The 24,009-nt window shown below is 56.4% G+C and overlaps 1 protein-coding gene across 1 annotated transcript; it reads left to right on the top strand.

Moving 5' to 3' along the window:
- The first annotated feature begins 9,644 nt into the window (after window positions 1-9,644).
- Window positions 9,645-23,460, top strand: KRBA1 (KRAB-A domain containing 1). Its single transcript, XM_012662077.1, has 16 exons — window positions 9,645-9,688; window positions 10,058-10,177; window positions 10,844-10,993; window positions 11,754-11,912; window positions 12,792-12,923; window positions 13,166-13,339; window positions 14,211-14,366; window positions 14,632-14,829; window positions 15,247-15,420; window positions 15,792-15,965; window positions 17,939-18,091; window positions 18,606-18,788; window positions 19,551-19,745; window positions 19,827-19,967; window positions 21,094-21,204; window positions 22,637-23,460. Exons 1-16 carry the CDS (start codon window positions 9,655-9,657, stop codon window positions 23,458-23,460), a joined length of 3,078 nt encoding a protein of 1,025 aa, XP_012517531.1. The 5' UTR covers window positions 9,645-9,654.
- Window positions 23,461-24,009: the final 549 nt, after the last annotated feature.

Here is a 24,009-nt window from a genome sequence, read left to right as displayed (position 1 = left end):
AAATTATAAAAAGTAACCCCTAAAATAACAGGAAAGGAAGGCATAACTTTCAAATCGGCAGAAAGAAAAAAATGAATAAAGAAAATTGACCAATATGACAAAAAAGAGAAAATGGAGAAAAGGTATGGAAAAAAATCAGAATAAGTAGAAAGCACAAAATCAGGTGGTATAAATGAATAAAAAATATTAATAATCACAATAAATGCAAGCAAACTATTTGCCAATTAAGATAGAGACTGTCATATTAAATTCAACACAACAAAATCTAGCTACATGCTCTTATATGACACACATCTGAAACATAAATACACAGAAAGTTGGAAAGTAAAAGGATAAGAAAAGAGATATTAAGCAAATACTAGCCAAAAAGAAAAGTTAGCATAGCTATATCAATATCAGACAAAATGGATTATGGAAAGTATTATTAGGGATAAAGAGTGTTAATAAAATGAACAATTCTCCAGGAAAATATTACAATTCTAAAATTGTATGTACATGGCCTCCAAATATATAATGCAAATATTGTCACAAATACAGGGAGAAGCTGACACATGTGCTATCTTGATATGAGATTTTAACAAATCTCTTCAGTAACTGATAGTTCCAAAGGCAAAAAGATAAGCTATAGAAGGCATGAAAAATATGATCAGTAAGCTTGATTTAATAGCTCTAACTAGACCCCTTCAATCAACATTAGAATATACATACTTTTTTGAGGTAAACATGGAACATTTTCAAACATCTATTGCATACTTGACCACAAAGCAAGTCTCTGAAAATTCTAAAAAATCATCACATACTACATTCTCTGACTATAGTTCAAAACTCAAAAACAAACGACAACTTCTAAAAAAGTTTTGCATTTGGAAATTAAAAGGTACCTTTAAATAACCTCATGGATGGAAAAAGAAATCAGAATGAAAATCAGAAAATATGTTTAAATTGCAGCCATTTCCACACGAAGGTGTGTGCACACGATTTACCTTTAGAGAAAGCTATGGATTCATTTGGGAAAACTAGCCGACTAGTTCACCAAAAGCCAGTTCATAGAATGATCAGACAGCCAGAGCCAAATATGATGAAAGCTATACCACTGAATATCAATTTGCTAAACAACCAATTTGAAATATTGAGAATTTTTTCAAGATGTGTCCCGTCTCCATGCCTGCCTTTGTGTCCGTGGCCACCAAATAAACCCGATTCAGGACGTTCTTCACTACCATTCTTTAGCGCATACACAGAGACCGCACGGTACATGCAGGTCTACAGGGTCAAAGGTGCAAGTAAACCTTGAGAGGTAGCGGGTGGCAGGAGGTTTCCCAATAATGTAAAGAATTGGCCATTCGGCACATTTGACGGTGGTGAACCGCTTTTCATGACTGATGACCTAGAGTCTGCAAATGGGGCTAGTCAGGAAGGGGGAGCTTGAGGCAAAGAGGTGCCAAGACGCTGGACATGTTAACATAAAGGTGCGTCTTTCTTGAAGAGAGATTCTTTTTAAACGTTTTTAGGTTTAAGGGATTTTAAAGTTTAGGGTTCCTGGCAGGGAGGGTGGGGTGTAGGGAGGCGCTGGGAGAAGGAGCACTTACTGGGAGGGAGCCCACCTCAGAAAGAAGAGGGGCCACCAGGCCTAAAGCACAGGCAAGGGACTTACCATGCGTCGAGTCCAGGCGCTGTGGCCTGCAGAAATCTTGGGATGAGGTGCTGCTCTTTAAGTTTCCTCTTTCTGCCTGGCGAAACCTTTGTGATATCTTCAAATCCTTGTTCAGTAGGCTACACACACGCCAGTCCTATGGCAAAGGTCCGGTATGAAGGAGGGGGCTTTGCCCGGGTGTGCGCTGGGCAGTGACAGAGAGCGGTCCTCCCGCCCACCCTATGCCTTCCTTTGGAGGCCAGGCCGAGCGGTGGCGCATCATATCCCAGAGTTCTGGGAGGTGATCGGCAGCAAAGCCAGGGGAGCCTACAGCAGGCCAGCCCTGGGCGGCTGGGAGAGAAATTCCATTTTCTTGAATATTCAGAGGAAGAAGGCGCTCTGGGCGGCAGGCGGCAGGACTGTGCTTCCAAGCTCAGAGCATCCCCGGGTCGTTGGATCCCTGCTTCCTCTGCCCCTCCAGGCTTCTGTCTGGCAGAGCGAGTTTGGCCCCACAAGCTCCCCTCTGAGCCGTTCCAACAGGGGGTCCTCCTCCCGGACAGACCACAAGGCTCATTGTGCACAGCCCGGCGCCGTCGCGCCCAAAGCACCACTCTGCGGGCCTGCGGGACCAGCCGTCAGAACCGGGTAGGCGGAGAATGGTTGGCCCATGCTTGGTTCACTCACCACACGTTTATTTGAGGCCTACTATGTGCCGGGAATGATTGGGTTACCACAGTCAACAAAACTGACGAGCAAATAGTCACACAAAATGTGATGACACATAGGTCAATGCAGTGGCGAGCAAGGGAGCGGGCTGCCAGCTCTGAGGTGCGCCGGGGTCTGGCAGCCACCTCCGCCACCCACGCCCAGGCCCCGCGCAGTGCAGCCGGCGGCCCCTGGAAGTTCCCACTCGGGTCTGGTTTGTGTGACCGCGGCCTCTGGGAGACGCGTTCCGTTGCATCCGCGCATCCCCACCTGCCACACGGGACGCGCTCAGTAAATGCTGAACACCAGAGTGAATGAATGCACGCACGGATACGAGCATGCACACCCACGAGCCCGACCCCGAGGTCTCGGCGCCCGGAGCCTGCCAGCAGCTTTGGGGAGTCGAGGGCGGGGTGGGCTGGGGAGGGGCGCAGGCCACGGCTGTGACGAGACCGCAGCCCACGGCTGTGACGAGACCGCAGCCCGGTCCGCCCCGCCCCCGCCGCGGCGCCTTCTGGGAAGTGTAGTCCGCGCTTGCGCCGGCCCGGGCGCCGAGGCAGGGGTCTGCCGGCGGAAGTGGGGCCACCCTCCAGGGATGCCAGGCGCGGGGGGCGGGCTCGGCGAGGCGCGGGGCGGGCCCGGGCGCGCCCAACCCCACCCCTCCCCCGCGGCCCGGGCCCCCGGCCCCGCCTCCTCCCGCGCGGAGCTGGGCAGCCGCCGGGGGTCGCCGCGCAGCTTGCTGGCGGGGAGCGGGAGACTGCGCTTCGGGCCGCGCCGGAAACTGGGCGGGCGGACGAGTGGCGGAGAGGCTGAGCCCCGGGATGGCGCGCCAGGTAAGGCTGGCTGGGACCCTGCCCCCAGCGGGGCCGGACGTATGGGCGCCTCGGTGGGTCCACTCGGCTCAGCGCCGAGCGGCGGGGGCGGGATGGAGCGGGGATCACCAACTTCGGGATCCGCCTGGCAGGCCTGGGGCTCAGGGTTTTTTGTCAAGAAGTCCAGGTCCTTGGAACAACCCCTCCCCCACTCCCGGGGGACGCAAGACTTGCGGTCTCTCTCCATCTGGGGAAACTCGCTCCTTGGGGTTAAGCGTCGCCCTCTCTCTGCGTGGCTTCTTTTCATTACAAGTTATCCTGGGAGTGGTGGGCACGAAGGCCTTAGGGAAATTGATACTTTTATTCTTGGTAGAATCCGGGAGCCGGGATGGTGGGGATGTGGAAATGGGGAGAAATAGAAGGTAGGACAGGTCCCAAGTTTTATCCTGGGCAGCCTGCAGGTAAGATGTATAGATTCTAGAGCTGGAGGGAGGGCCCCATCTGCAGTCATAGCCTGGGCACAGGTCGGGCTGAGTTGTGTGTGGGCTGTGAAGATGCCAAGAAACTCTGGAGATGATACCAGCAGGGAATTGCTGCACATTCTGGGTGGGCACCTGGAGCCGGTTCTGCCATTGTGGTAGCCAGTGAGCTTTGGCCAGCCTCAGGCAGCCATGGATGGGGAGCAGTGTGTAGGGATAGTGGCTGGGACAGTGTGTGTCCAGGCAGAGCCAGCACTGTGCCCAAGATGGCCCATAAGCATCTTGGGAGGAGAAACCAGAAAAATTGGATTGGCAGTTGTTGGGCAGGAGCAGTCTCCTTTGCAGCTCTGTCTGTACAGTTAAGTTGCTCAGATATGCCCAGTGGCCCCATCCTAGGGCCTCCTCATACCACAGTTTCCTGTTCTGTAAAATTAGGGAGTTGGACCATTGACCTTTCAGATCTGATGTTCAGGGAAGGGTATGTCCTCATACCATGTACCTTCATGGAGAAGGTGGCCAGGAGTGGCCTTGAAGAGTAGTAGGTCACAGTTACGTGGAGAGGAGCAGTGGATATCCACTGTGACTCCCAAAAGCCCAAGGACATGTGAGCACAGCCAACAGGCTGGGGCAGTAAGGGGCTCCCTGCAGGGTCAGATCTAGAAGCCCAAGGCACAGGTCTGGCCTGGGCAGGACGGTGAGAGACGGGTCCTGGGTCCTGCGAGCTCTGAAGCTGGTTTTCATGCTGGGCTAGTGACACAGTGAAAGGGGTGTTTCAAGAGGACCAGTGTGGCAGCAGTGAGCTAGAAGGCTGCCCAGTCACAACAATCCTGATCAGTGCAGAAAGCTTTTCTGCTGTTGGTTGGGGGAGGTGAAGTAGGGCCCAGGAGGACAGGGCAGGAAGGACCAGCCTGTGGTGGGGCTGCTCCTGCACACTCAGGCTTGCTTACTCCCTCACACACAAACTCCTCACTCTTTCTCTGCTTTTTCTGGACAGGGGGAGGCCACTGACTGAAGCACCTCCCCTGGCCTCAGTCAGTTCCCATGCACATTTTATAAGAACTTTGTCACCGACAGGTTTATCTTGAGGCTGAGATGGTGAGAGGCCTGGAAAGCATCTCATGCCGATGTCTGGAAGAGCTGGATATATTTAGCTTGGAGCTAAAGAGGCACCAAGGTCAGGAGCAGTGTGTGTGGAAGAGTTAGGCGGACAGACCTGGCCGCAGTAATGCTAATCACAGCACTTGTTCTGGGCACTTTTCCTATATTAATTCATTTCCTCTTCACAACATCTCTGTGAGGTGGCTTGTTGTGATCCCAGTATTACAGATGTGTTCCCCGAGGTGCAAGTGGGAAGTAGTTTGGCTGAGGTCCCATCACTAACATGAAGCAGAGCCAGGATTGGACTCCTGGCAGCCTGGCTCCTGGGGTTAAGCCCTAACCATGCTCTGCCCCTCTGTGTCCAGAACTTAACAGCCACATCAGGCCAACAGTGGAACCAGCTGTGTGGCTGGGATCAACGTGTTCTTCCCTGGAGACCACCCCTCCCTTGCCAGCTGTGTGTTGAGCTACCAAAAGGTAGAGAAGAACTGAGCCTGGCCTCCCAGGGAGTGCATTTTGGGTGGAACTCTTGTTTCGTAGGTACAGAGCCTGAGGTTGGTCAGTGTACCGCTAGGTTATGGTTCTTAGGAGAATCTATGCACACTAACCAAACTCACAAAGAACAGATAGATAAATCAGGATATGCCAGTTGCTTACTGTACCTTGAAAAATAGAGCTGACAATCAAGTTAGAAATACATGGTGGCTGATTAAGTCTTTGGCCACTTGAAGTGGAATCTGCGTGGGAAGCCAAATATTCATGGACAGTCGCCTGCTGAGCATGGAGGTGTGTTGGATGAGCTCCACACCTGGCATTGTGGAGCTCAGGTGGCTGAAGCATCCGTGGCAATTAGGGAGAGGCTGCTGTCACCTGGGTAAGGGCAGGGACACCCAGACCAGTTCTTGCTCTCCCAGTGCCCTTCTCTGGCCTCGGTTTGTGAAACACCAACATTCTGCTATTCTCCCTCTTGGGCAGCACGTGGTGCTGTTGCCCCAGTTCCAGCTCTTCCGGCTCCCTCCGGCCATCCTGAGAAGGCAGCCTGCGAGGCCTGGGCACTCGGGCTCTGCCATGTTGTGCCTTCCTGTGCCATTGCTCTGCTTGGTCCTTCAGGGCCTGATCATCCCCACGGGGTCTGTCTGACTAGCTTCCAGGTTCTGAGGGTACCTTGTTTTGCCCCAATGTATTGGCCGTAGTGGGAGTTGCAGCCAAGCCACACAGTGAAAGGCGGTGAAGGAATTGTAACTTGCTCACCTTTCCCGCCCCTCCCCACTTTTCCTCAGCTCTAGCAGTGAGAGGCGGCCTGTAAATAGGGGGTTCCAACATTTTTGGCTTTGCAACCACCCCTTCTTAGTATTGAAACTTCCCTGAATCCCATAGCGTTGTGTACTTAGTGCATTAGTTTGTGGGTTTTTCATGTATTCTAAAATAAATTCCATGTTACTTTTAAAGGACGTGCATGTTCATCACAGCAGCATCTGTACACATTTAAACATAGTAATCAAAGCATGAGAGTAAGATGTGCATGTTCAGTCCACAGGCAGAAGTTGTGCCCATTTGGCCCCTAAGCCTGTTGTGACAAGTCTGAAGTTCGTGGGGCTCTGTAGCCCATAGATGGGGACTCACTGGCTCTGACGACCCCAGGGTCTCTTCCTGCTCCACCAGTCCCTGTGGTACCCAAGCCTTGGCTCAGGGTTAGGACTCAAGAAGGAAGAGGGTGTGATGGGAGGAGCAGAGAGGATCTGAGGACAGAGCAAGGCAGGTGGGACCATGAATGCTAGGGACTAATGAGTGACCAGCTGGGCACAATGGCAAAGCTAGAACAGGGCTGGGCCATGAGGCCTCCCTGCCAGAGATGCCAGGTGGGGCACACTCTTGAGCCCTCAAAATGCTTGTGTCTTGTCAGAGTGTGATGGGACCCTGTGCTGGGGTCCCCAGGAGCATCCCGGGTTCAGAGATTCACTAGGAAGACTCCTGGCTAAGATTGGCTACTGTGAGAGGGTACAAAGCAAGGCCAGCGAAGGGAGAAGGTACATGGGCGGAGTCCAGGGAAAAGCAGGGGCAAGCTCCCCAGGGTCCCCTCCTAGTGCTGTCCCACAGGATGCACTTAATCCCTCCAGCATGGGGTGGTAACAACACATGTGAGATGTTGTCTTCCAGCGGAGCTTCACTAGAGACTTGGCACCAGGGTTTCTACTGGGGGCTGGTCACATAGGCACCCTCATGTGCCTAGCGTGTACCAACCTTGCAGACTCCCAGAAGGAAAGCAGGGGTTTGGCACACACCACACTGTAGTCAAAAATTCTAGGCACTGTGAGCCACTCTCATCATTTAGCGAATGGTGGGAAGCTTGTCAACATCCAAATTCCCAGACACCGGCCCGGGGTCCTTCTGGCAGGCAAGCCTTCCTGAGGACAGCAGTCTAAGGCCTGCTCTGTGAGCCCTTCTGTGTAGACCGTGGTGTTGGCCACATTTTCTCTGACTAAAAGGCCAGGAAGAAATGTCATGGCTCTTTGAGAGAAGTTTCAGAGGGTGTCTAAGGCCATCCCTGAGGAGAAGTGGCCATATCTGGACCAGAGCCGCAAAGATTAGCTCAGAGAGTCAGCAGTGAGCCAGCGGGGCGAATGCCGCCGTGTGTGGCCGCCTGTGGGCCCTGGGCGGTCACGGGAGGGATGGCCCTCGCCAGGTGTGCAGATGCAGCCTGGCCAGTGCAGACAGAGAGCAGAGCATGGATGGGGCAGGCTGTCGGATGTCTGAGGGGACAGGCAGCGAGCGAGGTGGTGAGTGAATGGCAAGACCACCAGTTAGTGCCAGCGATGGTTTTTAAAATCACTGACTTGAGCAGATGAAACAAGGCAGTAGATTTCCTCTTTCCTTTGTCAGGAGTGTCTTCATTTTCTTTAATAATTCTTACCTACAAACAAATGGCTCAGCATTTGTTTCTAAACCAGAAGGACCCTTCCTGTAATTTACATTGTTTGCTTAATTTGTACAAAGTTTATTTTTTGCCATAATTTTAAATACAAGCCTGTCAGATGATGGTCATTTTCTAGGGTTTGATGGCCATTTTGAAGTCCACTGAATGACCATTTTTAAAGAAGCTAAGACAAAAATGTCACTTTTATCTTAAAAAGCCACAGGGTAGCAGGAGACAAACACACAAGACAGAAGCTGTGAGTGTAGGATGTAGAGGAAGAACCCAGTTGCCCAAAGCAAGGGCGACCCCAGGTTCCTTCTGTGAGAAATGGACGACTCAAAACAGACTCTCAGCCCGGGGGCTGGGGTCAGGGGCATGGCCAGGTGGGGAGGGCTGGACCGTGGCCCAGGGGGCTTCTGCTGCGTCCCCTCCCGTAGAGCTTAGCACCCACGTGCCGCAAGGTCCCTGTAGGGATGTGCTGCCTGGGCCTGGTGATAAATGCCACCACTCATAACAGCGGAGAGGACCAAAGCTGACGTGGGCGGAGTGGCTTTTTTTTTTTTTTTAATATTGCTTTTGTAAAGCCTAACGGAGTAGCTTTTTGAAGGACAGCAAGACCTGGAAAGTGAGGGCAGGCTCAGCTCAGCACAGGCCTGGAGCCCAGCCCACCGGCCAGAGGGGCTCTGGAGGAGCGGAGGCCATAGGACAGGAGTTTGACGATCAAGGGCCACAGACACGGGCCCAGGGGTCACAGGCCTGCGAGTCTGCTTGTTCACCTTCCGTCCTGGGGAGGGAAGGCCTGTCTTCTCCTGACTTACAGGGCTCTTTGAGTTTTTATTGCCTTGTGTCTCTCTGTCTCTCTCTCTCTGTGTATGTCTCTCTCTCTCTCTGTGTGTATGTCTCTCTCTCTCTCTCTCTCTCTGTGTCTCTTTCTCTATGTGTGTGTGTCTCTCTCTATCTCTCTGCGTGTGTGTGCATGTTTCTCTCTCTCTCTCTCTCTCTCTCTCTGTCTCTCTCTGGGCGGTGCTTGGAGGAACAACATAAAAATGTTGCTTGCTTGATTACTGACTGTTGTATCATCCCCAGTAAAGAGAATGGAGTGTTTTTTTATGTGTTATAATTGGCTTTATTTGTAAACTTTTTTTTTAATGGTACATTGCTAGGGTCCAAGGCCTTGCACATTCAAAGGGAGGATGGCTTATTAACTCCAGTGAATCCCTAACGTGGCAAGCGTAGGGCTGCCGTGATTCCCGTTAGGGGCTGACTTTTGCTTGGGCCCCGTGGCCGCAGGGCATGAGACTGTTGTATTAGTTTCCTGTGTCTGCCGTACACAGTGCACAAACCAGGTGCCTTAAACCGATAGAAACTTATTCTCTCACAGTTCTGGAGGCCAAAAGCCTGAAATCAAGGTGTGGACAGGGCCTCACTCCCTCTGAAGGTTCCAGGGTAGGATCCTTCCTGCCTCTTCGAGCCTCTGGTGGCCCCAGGCATTCCTTGGCTTGTGGCTGTATCACTCCATCTCCGCTTCTGTCTTCACACAGCTGTCTTCTCCCTGGGTGTCTGTCTCTGTGTCTCTTCTTTTCTTATAAAGACACTAGTCAACTGGATTAAGGGACCACCCTACATGTGCTTACGACATCATCTTAACTAATTACACTTGCAGTGACCCTGTTTCCAAATAGGGTCACAGGCACAGACGTAGGGGTTAGGACAGCGGCGTGTCTCCTCGGGGCACAGCTCAGCCTCCAGCAGTTTCTGGAGCGGAGTCCTGCCGTTCTGCGAGTCCCCCACCCCTGCCCTTGCTGCTCTCCCACTCCCCAGCTTACACCTGGAGACAAGGGCAGGGTCACCGAGCAGTGGGACTGCTGGGCTAGGCCTCGCTGGGATGGAACCAACCAACCTCTGAGACTGTGCCCACAGGTGCCCATCACTTTCAAGGACTTGGCTGTGCGGTTCTCAGAGGAGGAGTGGCGGCTCCTGGAGGAGGGGCAGAGGGAGTTCTACCGAGATGTGATGCGCGAGAACTACGAGACGCTGGTCTCCGTGGGTAAGGAGGACGGGAGGCAGGAGCCGGGTGGAGGGTGGAAGGGAGGCTGGCGTCCAGGACCCCTCAGGCCTTGGTCTTTCCAGCTATGAAATGAACATGGTTCCAGCTTGGGGCGGGACTGGGGCCTCACTTGATCTTTCATGTTGCTGCCAGCGTCTCTGTGTACCATAATAGCGTTGCAGGTACAGTTCAGTGGGTGCAAGGTGGACTCTGAGGGTCTGAGCACCTCGAGGCTGAGGTTAGGTGATCATACGAACTACACATAAACACGTGCACAGATATGCAGGTGCCTGGGTATCTGCGCATGGCCGTGTGGGAGGTGGAGGCCGCTGCATTCCCAGGGTGACTGTCTTCTCCTTTCTTTCCCAGGGACAGCTGAGCTGCTTCCCCTCTCTGCTTTCCTGTCACCCACGGAGCCTGGAGGAGCCACGGGCCGAGGGGGCTGCACTGCTGAGAGGCCGGAGCCTGCTGGTGGGGGAGTCCCCCAGGGTAAGTCATGGCTGCAGGTTTTGGACATCCCCTCCTACTCAGGAGCAGCCCCTAGTCCCCCCTTCTCAACTGATTCAGCCAGCTGTCCCCACCTCGTCACGTCCCCCGCCAACCCTCCCTGACTTTGCACCCCACGCCTCTGGGCTGGGAGCCTGTTACACAAAGAAGTGCTCAGAGGAAACCTGGGGTCACCCTAGGGAGCACCTCCTGCCTCAGGCCCCTGTCCTGCCATCACCCTGGAGACTTATCCCAGCCACCCCTTCAGAGCCAGGCTGCACCTCCCAGAAGCTGTGCCATGATGGTGACATAGCACACAGGGTGCAGACTGGGTGAGGCCAGGTGTTTAGAGGGTGCCGGGAAAGGCAGAGGGCCTGGACGGTGGGAGGTGAGCTTGCAGGTGGCCCTCCTTGGCATTGCCTTGGAAGGAAAGGAGACAGGAGTGAGAGAGGTAACGAGTAACAGAGTGAGAAGAAGAGCCCTGTTAGCTAAGCCCTGCGCCCCTGCCCTGGCTGCGCCCAAGTCCTCTGTGTTTCACAGGACATGGGTCTTTCCTCTGGCTGTTCCCCCTGTGGTTGGGGGGATTATGTGAGATGCTGGGTGTGAAACACATGAAAGCGTGAACACTGAGCAGATGCAGGGGTGACAGTCACTGTGGCTTCTCTGTAGGAGGACAGCCCCGGCACAGCCTGCACCTCACTGCCCTGGTGCAACTGGTGAAGGAGATCCCAGAGTTCCTGTTCGGGGAAGTCAGGGGTGCCATGAACAGCCCCGAGAGTGGGGGAGCCAGCCTCGATGGGGAGAGAGCGAGCCCCGAGGGTAGGTCAAATAGCAGGGCCGCCTGTGCAGCGCACACAGCCTTCTCTGCACTCCCCAAGACGAAGTGCAAGTCCACGGCACCGTGGCGGTATGTCTGCCTGGCTCCTGCCAGATCCCAGGCAGGGGAGGCAGAGTCACCCCCAGCTCCCGATGCCCAGCCACATGCCTGCCCTCTGAGTGCATGGGGCAGAGTCCATGAGAGAGTAGCTCTGACTCTTGTGGTGGTTTCTGCGTGGCCCAGCCACCCTCTGTGGCTGAGAGCCCCACCCTCTCACCTAGTGCTCTGCATGGGAGGTGAGGACAGTGTGTTTGTCCGTTTTACAGTTGAGGAAGAGAGGAAGCTATGCCTTGTTGGAGAGGCCAGTGGGGACCAGTTCCCTTCCCAGGCCTGTGTCCTTCCCACCTCACCAAACTCTTTCCTTTCCCCAGTCCCTGCTCACCTGCTCTCAGCTCAGATCCTGCTTCTCCCCAGAATCTGTCCCCCATAGCCTCACTCAGTTGATGGCAAATGACATAGGAAGTGGAGGGCAAGAGGTAGAGGATGGTGCAGGGTTGCTGGGGATGTGGCTTTAGAGCTGCTGCTTCCAATTTTGTCAGGGCAGCTGTGGCCAGAAACCTAAGTTTCAGAGCTCTGTGATGGCCACACAGGTTACTGATATCCTGGTCGTTGTTAGCAGAACATGGTGAGAAGGACCCGTGACAATGTCAGGGCATCTTCCTCTCACCAGTTGTTGGTGTCTTCTCCCTCCCTCCGGCCCAGCAGCACCCACAGCAGTGGAGCTGTGTCCTCTCCGAGGCCTGCTCAGCTGCCTTCCGGACGTCCCCGTCAGCCGACCCAGCCTGGCCTCCACGCCCACCAACAGCTCATGTTCCAGCAGCCCACCCGAAGATGGGGGACAAGGAAGCCCCCTTCCCATCAGTGAGTCGGGGGGGCTTGGACCCTGTGCTATTTTTCTAGGACTCAGTTTCTTCTGTTACTAAATGGGGGCAAAGTTCCCTGGGGAGAACATGCTCAGCCTCCGGTCTGTAGAGCAAAGAAGAGGTGTGTTGCTTGGTCCCCGGGCGGCCTCTCACCCAGCCCTGATCACTGAGTTCTGTGTGACACGCACAGAAAGCCTCAGGTGGTTTCTAACACGCAGGCCTGTTGGCGGATAACGTACCTGTGTGCACCCAGTCTGGTTCTTAGACCTTAGCAAAGCAACCCTAATGGCAGAGGAGGGCAAGAGTGGCCACTAGAATTTCTCTGGGGTCTCATTTTATTTTTAAAAAATTCTTGTGAATTTTGCATTTGTCTGAATATCTTTATTAAAAATGTTTTTTAAAAATATTTTTATTAAAAATATTTTGAATTAATATGGAATAATTGGCACTCCTAAAAAATATGCCCTGTTTAGCTGTGGTTATAGGTGTCAGTTGGCACATTTGCTCCGGGGGCCCACGTGGCCTGGTTTGAGAAGCACGAGCGTAAGATCGTGGCTTACACGTTGGGGCTGCCAGCATCGCTTGCTGAGCCAGATTCAGAGGCTGGGCTTAGGGGGAAGGGTCCAGGTTATTCAGAGTGAATAAACAGTCTAGGTATTTACAGTTAAATGGGAAAGAAACAGGAAAAGTCCCCCAGCCCTCCTGGACCAAGTCCTCTGGAAGCTGGCCCCACCACAACTCCAAGTTCCCAGGACTTGGCTGCCTTCTGGGGACTTGGGGAGCTGGAGAGGCCCGTGCTCTACCCAGACCAGATCTGGGCTGATCTCCCAGCATCTGGACGAGGAAGAAAGGCCTGCCTTGTCTCCTACTGCAACAGCAGCGGCCGACAAACCGTGGCCTACAGGGAAGGCAGGCCCAGGAGCCCCAGGCAGGGAGCCCAGCCCACCTGCCTGCAGCCCTGGCAGGAGGAAGAGCCGCAGAAGACAGGAGAGAGGGACGTCGGGGGCAGGTGAGAGGCTGGCTTTCCTGACGGGGCCTGCCCCGACTGAGAGGGGTGGCGATGGGGAGGCATGTTTAGCTCACGCAGGAGGTCATGTCGCTCCCCATCTGGGCCTCGTGGCAACCCTACAAGGCAGGCCTTGTCTCTGTTCTCACGGACGGGAATCCCAGCACCCAGCGGCCTGAGTGACTGCTGACGGCCTCCCAGCCGCCCCGTCAGGATGACCTCAGCCGCCCTCGTGTGTGCTGCAGGACTCTCTCCTGGGAACAGCCCCCTGCAAGGCCTTGTCAACTGTCTGAAAGAAATCCTTGTGCCTGGGTCCCAGCACTCCGAGGCACCCCGCAACGTGCTGCCCCCTCTCCCCGGCCTGGACGCGTCAAGGCTGACCAGTGTGGAGCTGGGGCCTGGGAGCCCGCCCCGGGAAGGTGAGTCCGGGGATCTGGTCTCTGGAGGCCCAGGGAAGCTTGAGTTGCCTTTCTCCAGCTGTTCTCTTGCTCCAAAATGTCTCCCGTAGAGGTCATTGCCAGTGTGGCTACTCCTATACTGCCGTGTCATATTTCTGAAGCCAGGTGGCTCTGTGAGGGCAGCACTCGGTTAGCTAGAGGAAGAAACCTCAGAAACAGTCTTTGCCCTGGTTTCCTTTGTGTTCTTTACTCTTCCTGACATGGGGCTGTGAGGGAGGAGCTACAGAGCTCAGGTGTCCCTTCATCCGGACCCTGGGCAAGATGCTCAGTGGGCTTGGGACCTGGGCAGCACAGCATGGGGCCGAGCACCAGCCTCGGGGTCGGACTCTGAAAGGTCTGACACCTTCGAGCCTTGGTTTCCTCATCTGTGAGGGGGTGACTGTTCCCAGCTCACTGGGTCGTAATGAGCTTAACTGTGACACTGTGCATGTCCTCTGAGTGTGTGTGTCAGTATAAAGCTTGACCTCAAACGTAAGTTCCGCTCAGGACCCAGAGAACTGTCTCCGAGCAGCGACTCCATGAGCCCCCTTCCCAGTTTATGCTGAGTGATCCCACATGTTTGCCTTCAGGGTGACTGTCCTGCCTTCCCTTCTTTTCTCTGTGCAGTGCTGGCGGGTGTGTAGACAGGCATTTTTAACCCGGGCACCAGGAAGACGGTGGCTCATATTGGACTAAATGAGTCATGAGAAGACCCACACCCCCAGGTTCCAGCTGTGCCCTGTTCCTGTGTGTGCCTGGCATACACAGATTGTCCCCTATTCATTGTGTGTCATGAATGGCTGACCCTGTTTTCACTGGGCTCAAGGTGAAAATGTGTCCCTTTTTCCCTTAGTGAAGACAGAGGCAGCTTCAGGGGATTGTCCCCTCCAGGGCCTACTGAACTGTCTGAAGGAGATCCCAGAGGCCCGGAACAGGCATCCCAGCACCTCAGGAGCAGGGGACCCTTGGCCACAGGAGGATCCAGGGGCCTGGAAGAGGAATTCTGGAGGTAAAGGCCACTCACTAGGCTGGGAGGGCCCCCAAACATTCTCTGTTTCGTTTTCCTGCTCCAGGCAGAGCTGTAGGTGACCCTCCACCATAAACACTCAGGCCCCTGTGTTGGCCTGTCAGGCAGGTAACCGTATCCTCAGCCAGTGACTGCCATGGAGGCAGAGGGGCCTTGGAAGCACCCCCAACCCTATAAAGGCCTCACAGGACTCTCAGGGAGGGTCCAGGCCTGAATCCTGGGCTTCCTGGTGGCCTCCTTCCTGCAGGGTCTGGACACCTCCCAACCCCTGCTCCCTGCCCTGGTCCTGGTGCTGGTGGCATGCTCTCTGTGAAGGTGGAGGAATGTTGGGCCCAGAGCCCTCCGTTGCCAGCATCCTGTCAGCCCAGCAGGCAGACCATCAGCCCCTCTGCCACTGGAGACACCAGAGGGGTCCCAGGGCCCAGCTGGGGCCCTCAGGCTCAAGGTGAGGCCTGGGGAGTCTTCCCTAGTCTCCTCGATGGGGTTCTCAGTCCCTGACAAGGTTCTGCCAGCCCCAGGGAAGTGGTGCCTGCCATTATCCTGAGCAGTGTCCCTTAGCCCACGCCCCCAGCCCAGGCCCCTGCCGCACCTCAGGACCTTCATTTTGCAGTGATTCCCGGCGGGGGAAGCTGGCCACTGCTTATGTGCGGGTCTCCCCACACCTCCTTTCTTTATTCCTTCTGGGGTAGCCAAGAGCAGATCAGAAGTCCGCCACAGAAGGGTTCTGCCTGGCAGTCCCCAGAGCCTGGTACAGGACCTGTCACCCCTGTGGAAACAGGCCAGGGGCAGCCAGCCAGTGGGCGCCTGACGAGCAGGGCTGGAATGTGCAGCAGATGGTGACAGGTGATCTCTCCTGTCCTAGCCGCCAATGCGTCAAGCTCGCCGCTGGAAGCCCTGGAGGCCTGTCTGAAGGGCATCCCCCCAAGTGGGTCATTACCCGCCCAGCCACTGGCCACCTCTTGGTCCCAGATCCCCCAGCCAGGAGACTCCGGGTCCCAGAGGCCTGAGCCACGGCCCCACAGATCCCACAGTGAAGGTAGTCTGTGGCCAAGGGCGTGGGGTGGCATGTGTCCCTATGCATGGCACGTGAGGGAGACGCTGAGGGCATGCCTGGGTCATCTTCTTCCCAAGGCCTCCTGAGGCACAGGCCCTTCCCCTAGCCCCTCTTGTGCCCCCCAATAACAGTTCCCAAATGTAGTGAAAACCAGTTAGAACCTTCCTGCCGTACTTCCTTCTCCTAGAACGCTTGTCCTCTCCAGTCGCACAGGGCTGTGGGCCAGCGTGGGTTAATGTGCTGCAGGCTCCTGGCGGGCAATCTTTGGGGCAGGGTCTTCTGCCTGCCCACAGCAGGGCCCAGGACCTCCCCAGCGGGCCCTCCTGTGACCCCAGCTGTGCTGTTCCCTGCAGGGGCAAGGAGGGAGCCGCCTCTGCCTCTAGGCCTGCAGGGCTGTGTGAGAGAGGGCCCCGCCCTGCCCCCAGGCCCCCGGCACACGCCCTCCAGCTTTTCCTCATCCAGCAGCACCGATGGGGACCTGGATTTTGGGAGCCCTGGGGGAAGCCAGGGGCAGCGGCCCGGAAAAGGTGAGCAAGGCCAGCCTGAGTCTAAGTGTCCATCCTGGGCAAGGGTGCGAGGGCCCCTCGCCCACTGTTGTCTCTCGCCCCCTGAGTCAGGCCACTGTACCAGTGCTAGGAGCAGAGCTAGGGACACTGAGGCAGGAGTGGATGCAGGACAGGTCTTGGGCAGGGGAAGGAAGGGGGTTCATTTTTGTGACTTGGCTCAGAAGCATCAGGACGGTGTCTGAGATCTCTGGAAAAATCTCCTGCATTAAATTCTTACCATGCCAGCCTGTTATCAAACTGTTATCCAACTTAGGGGAGATATGCTGAGGTTCACATACAAGCAGCTGGAGGAGTGTGCTTAGTGACCTGTTCTCCCCTGGCTTCCTCCAGGGGAATTGTACTTGGGGGTCTTGCAGGACTCGCCAACATCCCCCCTTGGCCATTTTTCCCCTCTCCCGAATAATCCGAGTCCTCTTGGTCTGTCTCGTCCCTCTGCACATGCCTCTGTGTCCCGGCCACACGCGTTGTTAGTGTCCAGCCTCGCGCTGCAGCCGGGGCTCGGCCAGGCCCGCGGAGCCCGTGTCGCCGGCCAGGCCCGCGGAGCCCGTGTCGCCGGCCAGCCTGGGTCCCTGGGCCTGCTGGGCCTTACCCCCTTGGGTGTGGGGCTTTTCCCCAAAAATGCAGCTGACTTTTCTTTTAAACTTTAGTGTTTAATAGGTAATATAATCACATGGTTTTGTTCAAAAGCTACAAAAGGTGGGAAAATGAGGTCTCCCTCCATCACCTCCCCTCCCGCTGCGTCTGCCCCTCGCACAGACGCAGCTCCTGTGCACGTCTCCTCCACCTCGCCGTTGTCCTAACCGTCATCTTTGACATCTTTCTACATTTTGTCTTAATACTCGTTGGCCACTAGCGCTACTTCATTCTTTTCGAAGCAGCGTAGCGTTCTGTAGCACCCACCTTTCTCACGTATGCTCACGGATGGACTTTGCTTTCTGAGTAACCCAGACTGCGCCTTTCACGCTGCCTTTTTGAGGCTTCTAGCTCAGCTCCCTCTGTTGCCCGGGAACTCAGCGAATGTCCTGTGGGGTAAAGCGCATCCAGAGATCCTCTAGCTTAGGCTCTGCCCTTCCAGCCCCACGTGACAGCCAGAAACACTCACGGTTTCTCTTCTCACCCTGTGCCTGGGCCCAGGATCCTCAGCAGGTGCCCTCAGGAAAGAGAATGGCCGGCACTGTCAGCTCACCCAGGGAGGTGCCTCCTTCTCTAGACTCTCAGTCCCTCTAGTTCCTGTCACTTGTACAGCTCTCTGTCTTGAGGAATGAATTTTGCAATGTATTTTGTTTTTTATTTTTTATGTTGTTTTTTGTAAAGATAGGGTCTCACTATGTTACCCAGCCTGGTGTTGAACTCTTGGCCTCAAGCAATCTTCTCCTCGGCCTCTCGAAGTGCTGGGATTACAGGCGTGAGCCACCAGTGTACCCAGCGTTGTATTTAGCTCTTTCCTGTTAGAAACTGCGTGCATGCTCGCCTGCCATGGCCCACCACGTCATGCCAGAGGCAGGGGGGCCTGTAGTGTTCGTCTCTGTGAGTAGTGAAGGAAGCCTCATGCACAGTCAGTCTTTGAAGGCCGACCTGTGTGCGAGGCAGGCGGCACCATCCCTCGCAGCAGTGGCAGCTGGACAGACAGAGGGAGCTCAGACCCACGCCTGTAGCCAGTCCCCTCATGACAGCCCCAGGCCTGGCTTCTGTATGGGTGGCCAGGACAGGTCAGACTTTTTCTGGGGCAGCCTGAGCAGGGCCACCCCAGAGCAGTACTGACAGATGTTTGGGGCCAGGTTTCCATCCGGCGTCCCAAAGTACACAACACGTCGCTGCTCTGCACCCCCCCTCCCACGGCCCCCACTGCCTGGGCACAGCAGCAGAGGGGAGGCTCCTGGGGTCTGCAGAGACCGAGCTCCACTTCCTGGTCTGCGGATGTTTGATCTTCACAGGAAGCCCACCAGGAAGCTCCCCACTCCAGGATCTAGAGAACTGTCTCAAAGAGATACCTGTGCCCGGGCCACAGCCTGCCTGGCCCTGCTCCTCGGCAGCAGAAGGGGGACTGAGGAGAACAGAGCCCAGGAACTGGACAGCAGACAAGGAAGGTAAGGCAGCGGCTGCCGTGGGGGACTGGGAATAGGACAGGGAGCTCCGGCGCTGCCACCAGCAGGCTCAGATCCTCACCTGAACCGCGGCTGTGCTCTGGAGACAGGCCTGGGCAGAGACTTGTAAGAGGCCAGGGAGTCTGTTCAGCACACATGAGACTTGCTGGCATCAGAGTGGTGGGTACAACCCAGGACAGGGACGCCTGAGTGCCACTGTCTGCTGGCCCACAGTCCAGGCCTAAGCCGGAGCCTTGTCAGCTGAGTGTCTTTATCCTGGCCATGTCGGCCCCTGCGTGCGTTGGCGTCTGGGTACCAGCCACTGAGCTGCAGGGCTCCCAGGGACCCGTAGGGGGAAGTAGAGAGCTCCTGGGAACATCTCAGGATGGGTGCTCCCACACATGAAGCTTGCGTGCCTGAGAGCCCAGCAGTGGCAGAAATTGTTCCCTGTCCCTTCTTCTGTGCTGGCATGAGGCCCTGCGGAGCTGACAGGCCTCTTGGCTTCTCATTAAAGCAGGACTGAGGGGTGAGCCCTGTGCGCCAGCCCGTCTCGGGCAGGGAGGGGGAGAAGTACCCTCCAGGAGCCTCCATCTGTCCAACCCAGAGGCGTTCACCTCCAGCTGTGTCTCCACCTGCCACCAGCGGGGGCTCAGAGACCCTGGGGCCACGAAGCCAGGAGCGTGGAGGTGCCTCCAAGACGGTGAGCTGACGTCTGCCCTCAGTGTCGCTGGGCCAGTTTCCGAACAGTCGAGGTGTCTGATGAGGAGCCAGATTCCCCTGCCTCTCTGTCCCACTCTTCCCGCCCTGTCCCATATCCCTTCCCCAAAAGACAGAACCTGGAGCCAGACACAGGCAGAGGTGTGCTAAAAAGGATGATGAAATGACACAAAGTTCTGACAAGGAGAGCGGCAGGAAGAACGCCGTTTATGTCCATCCATTGGTTTCTCCAGTGGAGATGCTTCCTGGGACAAAGGGGCCTCCCTCTGTCTCCTGCTACCACTTAGTTTAACTTCCGCAGAATTCCTTCCTGGGTCTGCTGCAGGGCTGGTAGGATGACTTTGCTGAGTAAATGTGGCTTTGCTAACCTCCCGCCAGGCGAGGACTGGCCCTGAGCCACCCTCTGCCCTTGGACTGCCGTGCCGCCTGCTGCTGGGTGGGAGAGGCTGCCTGGCCTTTAAGCCCTAAGGCCTGCCTGGAACCTGACTGCTAGTGGCTTCTAGGCACTCGGGACTTCCAGGAAGTTCCTCAGTTGACTTTCTGGAGTGGCTGGGGTCCTGGCCAGCCTCCAGCTTCCCTTCTCTCCACCCTCCATGACCGGAATGAACTGTCGAGGGTCCCCCAGAGCTCACGCTAGGTGTGGGCTGAGCTGAAAGGGGACCAGTTCTGTGACCCTGGTCACTGAGGCTGAGTCCTCCTGGCTGACTCGGGCTGAGGACGGAGGGCTCTCTTGTCACTTGCCCAGGGCCAGCTGCCAAGCCCTCCCCGCTGCACTGCCTGGAGAACTCCCTGAGGGGGATCTTGCCCACGAGGCCCTTGTACTTTGCCTGCTTGTCCGGCGCCAGCCCCAGCCCCAGTCCCGGCTCCAGCTCGAGCTTCAGCAGCTCCGAGGGAGAAGACCTGAGGCTGGAGCCTGTGCCCTGGCGGCCACTCCTCCAGGGTAAGCCTGTGGGTGGGAGGGATGATGGTGGGCTGCCTCCCAGGACGGGGCACCGCTCTGACACCAGCTTTGTGACACCAGAGCGGGACCACCCTCCCAGCTGCAAGTGTCCTGTCCCTCTGTCTCCGTGCCCTGGCGGATCCCCCACTAGCAGCAGCAGCAGCAGCCATGGTGACGACCCCAGGAGAACAGACCCTGGGGGCTGCAGCGGTCTCAGTGCAGGTGAGCAGGGGTCTCCTGAGAGGGTGTCTCCTGAGGGCCAGGAGTCTAAACTGGATCCCCTGAATCCCACCCATCACTTTGGCTCTCGCCAGAAAATCCTCTACATTTGCTGTGCTTCAGTTCCCGATGAGGTGAGCTGTGTCTGCGAGGGAGGTTGGGACTCTTGGGGGCCGGGGTCTGGGCTGGGGCCAGAGCTCCACGGAGCTGTGAGCGGTGTTTGCCCACAGCAGGGAAAGCAGGAGAGGGGACAGGCGGGAGAGGAGAGGGGCCCCTCAGCAGTGCAGACGAGGAGAGGGAGGCAGGGCAGGGCAGGGAGCACCCCCCTCCTGCCGCTGCTCCACTTGCAGGCCTTGGCCTTGCCCCGTGCAGGTCCTGGGCTGTACCATGTTGCTCAGTGCCCAGGGGGCCTGGTGGAAAACGGCAAGAGTGGGCTGGACATGGACCACAGGGCCACATCCTTGGAGGAGTCTTGCTGGAGCGGGACCCACAGATGGGAACCCTCTCCACCTCCCCTCGCCAGCTGTCGCCTCCTGACGGAGCCTGAGGCGTGATGCTGGAGCTGCAGAGGACTCAGGGGGTCCAGCGCACCCACACCCTGCAGACGGGGCAGGCGCACCACGCACGCACGCCACAGTGGGCCGTTCCAACAGAGTTGGGCTCTCTGACAGGCCAAGTGTGTCTGCCCTGCATCTCTTTTAATCATTGTTAAAAGTTGAAAGTTTGGGCCAGGCACAGTGGCTCACGCCTGTGATCCTAGCTCTGGGAGACCGAGGTGGGAGGATCAATTAAGGCCAGGAGTTCAAGACCAGCCTGAGCAAAAGCAAGATCCATCTCTACTAAAAATAGAAAAATTAGCTGGGTGTGGTGGCACATGCCTGTAGTCTCAGCTACTCAAGAGGCTGAGACAGGAGGATCACTTGTACCCAGGAGTTGGAGGTTGCAGTGAGCTATGATAACGCCACTGCACTCCAGCCTGGATGACAGAATGAGACTCTGTCTCAAAAAAAAAAAAAAAAGAAAGTTGAAAGTTTGATACTGTTTTAGGCTCCGTCAGAATATCCACATGTCAGCACGGCTCTGGCCATGCGATGGGTATCCCATCCTGAGCTCTTTGCTCTCTCTGCAGGGAGAGCTGGGGGTCCCTGTCCTGCCCCTCCGCTGGACAGAAGGCCTGGGCCCAGGGTTGGCGAAGCATCCCGGGGCCTGGAGCCTGGACACGGAAGACCCAGAGTTGCAGGTAAACTGGTGGCTTCCCCGTCCCCTCTGCAGGACAGCACCCGGGGGCCTAGCTTGAGGAGACATTCTTCCATGTTTATTATTTGGGTCATGAGTAGGAAAGTATCACCTTTAAGGCACTTCAGGTTGCATCTTTCATTTAGTGTTTTATTGCAGAAATAGCTGGGATTTTCATAAAAGCACACAGACACACGTTTTAGAGGCAGCAACTGAGAAGTGTTCCAGAATCCGTTTGTGTTTGAGGGGACTTTAGAGAGTAGATGAGGAAACCCCGGCTCAGTACTGTCAAGTGACCTGGCCAAGGTCTTCCAGAGAGGTTTAGTTCCACATCATACCTCTGCATCTGAGGACCTGCGGTGGAGTCATGCAGGAGGGTGTGGCACCCGGTGCCCTGGGTGCCTTGGGGACAGTCACATCAGGGACTTGACGACCTTTGGCCTGTGGTTGGGTTCCCTCGCTGGCATGGGCTGTTAAGCATCTGAGCTGGCCCGAGGGGAGTGAGCCTGGGCTCTTCCTCCCTGGAAGCCCAGGGCGGGATCTCCAGCCCTAGGCTTCGATCCTTGCCTAAAGAACTTGACGAGATAGCACTTGGGTCCTTTGGCCACTCCAGTCTTCACTTTTTCCTCTGCATGAAGCCCTGGAGGTGCTGAAAAGAGAAGGGCAGAGCCACGGCTGGGGGTTCAGAGGAGCCAGTCTCTGTGCCCAGCCCAGGGCTGAACAGGGCAGGAACGGCAAGTGCGTGGCCAAGGCTTTCTCATGAGCTTTGCCTGGGGCTGGGACCAGTTCCAAGGGAATTTAGGGTTGAGGATTAGGTGATTTTCTTAAAAGTAACTTAAGAGTTAAAATCCTACAAATCCGTCGCTTCTGAATAGAGAGAGTATGGGCAGGAGGGGCGGGAACCCTTGTGGTCTGCCCGTGCCCAAGAGCATGGAGTGCTGAAGTGGCCCCGAGGTCGCCCCATGAGAAATGCTCGCGAGGCCCTTGGCTGGACTGGTCCCCCTGGCCTGTCTCCAATGCTGCCATAGCCTTGGCCTCACACCGTCTGGGGTGGGGACTCTGGGCCCTTCTCCCTGACTGCTAGGACAGTGTCAGGTGCTCTGGGGTACCGTTAGGTCCCAATGGCTGCACAAAGAACCCACTGATTGTTTTCTTGGAAGATGGGAAGACCACGGTGTTAGGAAAGCTTGGTTACCGTGGAAACCCAGTCTATAGTGGATACTGCCCATCAGTTTGGGGAACAGCCAGGAGATGTGGCCGATTTTGATGTAATGAGCATTGCCATCAATATTCTCAAGCCTGAGTCACCTTCCTCACCTTGTAGAAGCCAGGCCTTAGAGGTCAGGATGCTGAACACCCTAGTTCAAGGGACCTCTGCGGGAGAGAAAGGTCCTTACAATCAAAGAACTCTCACCCAGCCCCTGCTCTGGTTTCAGCCAGGACCCATGGCAGGCTGCTCCCCGGGGGCCTGCCTGAGCTGCCCAGCGCGTCTCCGCCACCGGAGCTGCCCCCTCCAGCGGCCGCGTTTCCCGCTTTGCCAGCCATCGCCTCGCAGCTGCCGTGCTCCTGCGGGAAGCCGCTGCGGCAGGAGCTGCACAGCCTCGGTGCTGCCCTCGCAGAGAAGCTGGACCGGCTTGCCACGGCCTTGGCAGGCCTGGCTCAGGAAGTGGCCACCATGAGGACCCAGGTGAACCGGCTGGGGAGGCGCCCGCAAGGCCCTGGACCGAAGGGCCAGGCTTCCTGGCCATGGACCCTGCCCCGGGGGCCTCGCTGGGCTAACAGCCCTGGCCACAGACACCTGCCATACTGGAGACAGAAGGGCCCTGCCAGGCCTAAACCAAAGATCCTGCGGGGCCAGGCAGAAGGCTGCAGGGCCGGTAGCTCCCCCGCACTCTCCAGAGGGAGGGTCCGCCTGGTGCCTCTGCTGCCTCCAGAACTTTCTGGGCCCAACTGCAGCCCTTCCCAGCAGCCTCTCTCAGCACCCAGCTGCCAGGCTGTGCTGACTGTGCACCCTCCCCTCGGACACACCGTGGGCCACCAGAGCCCCCTACCCCGCTTAGTGCCTGCTGCCTTATCCTCCCAGACGGCCTCTCCTCCTGCAGCCAGCACAGACTCAGAGCTGCTGGCTGCAGGAGTAGCACCAGCCGGGATCCCGAACCGGCCCAAGGAGCCAAACAGCTTGCTGGCAGGAGTCCAGAGAGCCCTCCAGGAGGAACTCTGGGGTGGTGAACACAGGGACCCGAGGTGGGGGACTCATTAACTGCAGTCCTCATCTGCTCAGCCTTGGTGCAGGAGTGGCCTGCAGCCATGTCGCCCCAGCCCAGGCCGCCCTCTCCATCTGCTTCCTGGCCCTTCCCACTGCAGGGGGTCCACCCTTTGCCCTGCAGGAGGCCCCCAGGCAGTGTTCCCGTTCCTCAGCCACACTCTGGCATTTTTGGCTGGGGTTCAATCAAGCGTTGCTTCCCCCTCCCATCCTCCACTGGAGGCGCCGGGGCAGTGGTGTGCGCACCTGCGCGTGCATCCTGCGTGTGCATCCTGTGCGTGCATCCTGCACGTGCATCCTGTGCGTGCACAGTGCTCCATGCAGCCACAGATCAGCCTCGGGAGCCCTCTTCCTAACTACCTGCCATTCTGATCCCAGCGCTGCAAAGGCTGGTTTCTGTCTTCCCGGAGTAAATATTGGCAGGTTTCATTTGAGGAGATCTCTGCCCTCTGGTCTAAGCTGGATTTACCCATGTGGATTCTAAAATTAAAGAAGTGAGTTGCTAAGGAAAGTCCGTGGCTCCTCTTGGAAGGAGCTCGGTGGGGG

The sequence above is a fragment of the Propithecus coquereli genome, unplaced genomic scaffold (assembly GCF_000956105.1).
Source record: "Propithecus coquereli isolate 6110/MARCELLA unplaced genomic scaffold, Pcoq_1.0 Scaffold75, whole genome shotgun sequence".
In the NCBI taxonomy this organism is placed as follows: Eukaryota; Metazoa; Chordata; class Mammalia; order Primates; family Indriidae; genus Propithecus; species Propithecus coquereli.
This window is presented reverse-complemented; position numbering and strand designations above follow the sequence as displayed.

Coding starts and splice junctions, on each gene's coding strand:
- KRBA1 (XM_012662077.1), top strand. CDS start 9,655: ATGCGCGAGAACTACGAGACGCTGGTCTCCGTGG. Junction 14,367..14,631: donor CTGGAAGAGGAATTCTGGAG/GTAAAGGCCACT, acceptor TCCTTCCTGCAG/GGTCTGGACACCTCCCAACC. Junction 14,830..15,246: donor CTGGGGCCCTCAGGCTCAAG/GTGAGGCCTGGG, acceptor CTCCTGTCCTAG/CCGCCAATGCGTCAAGCTCG.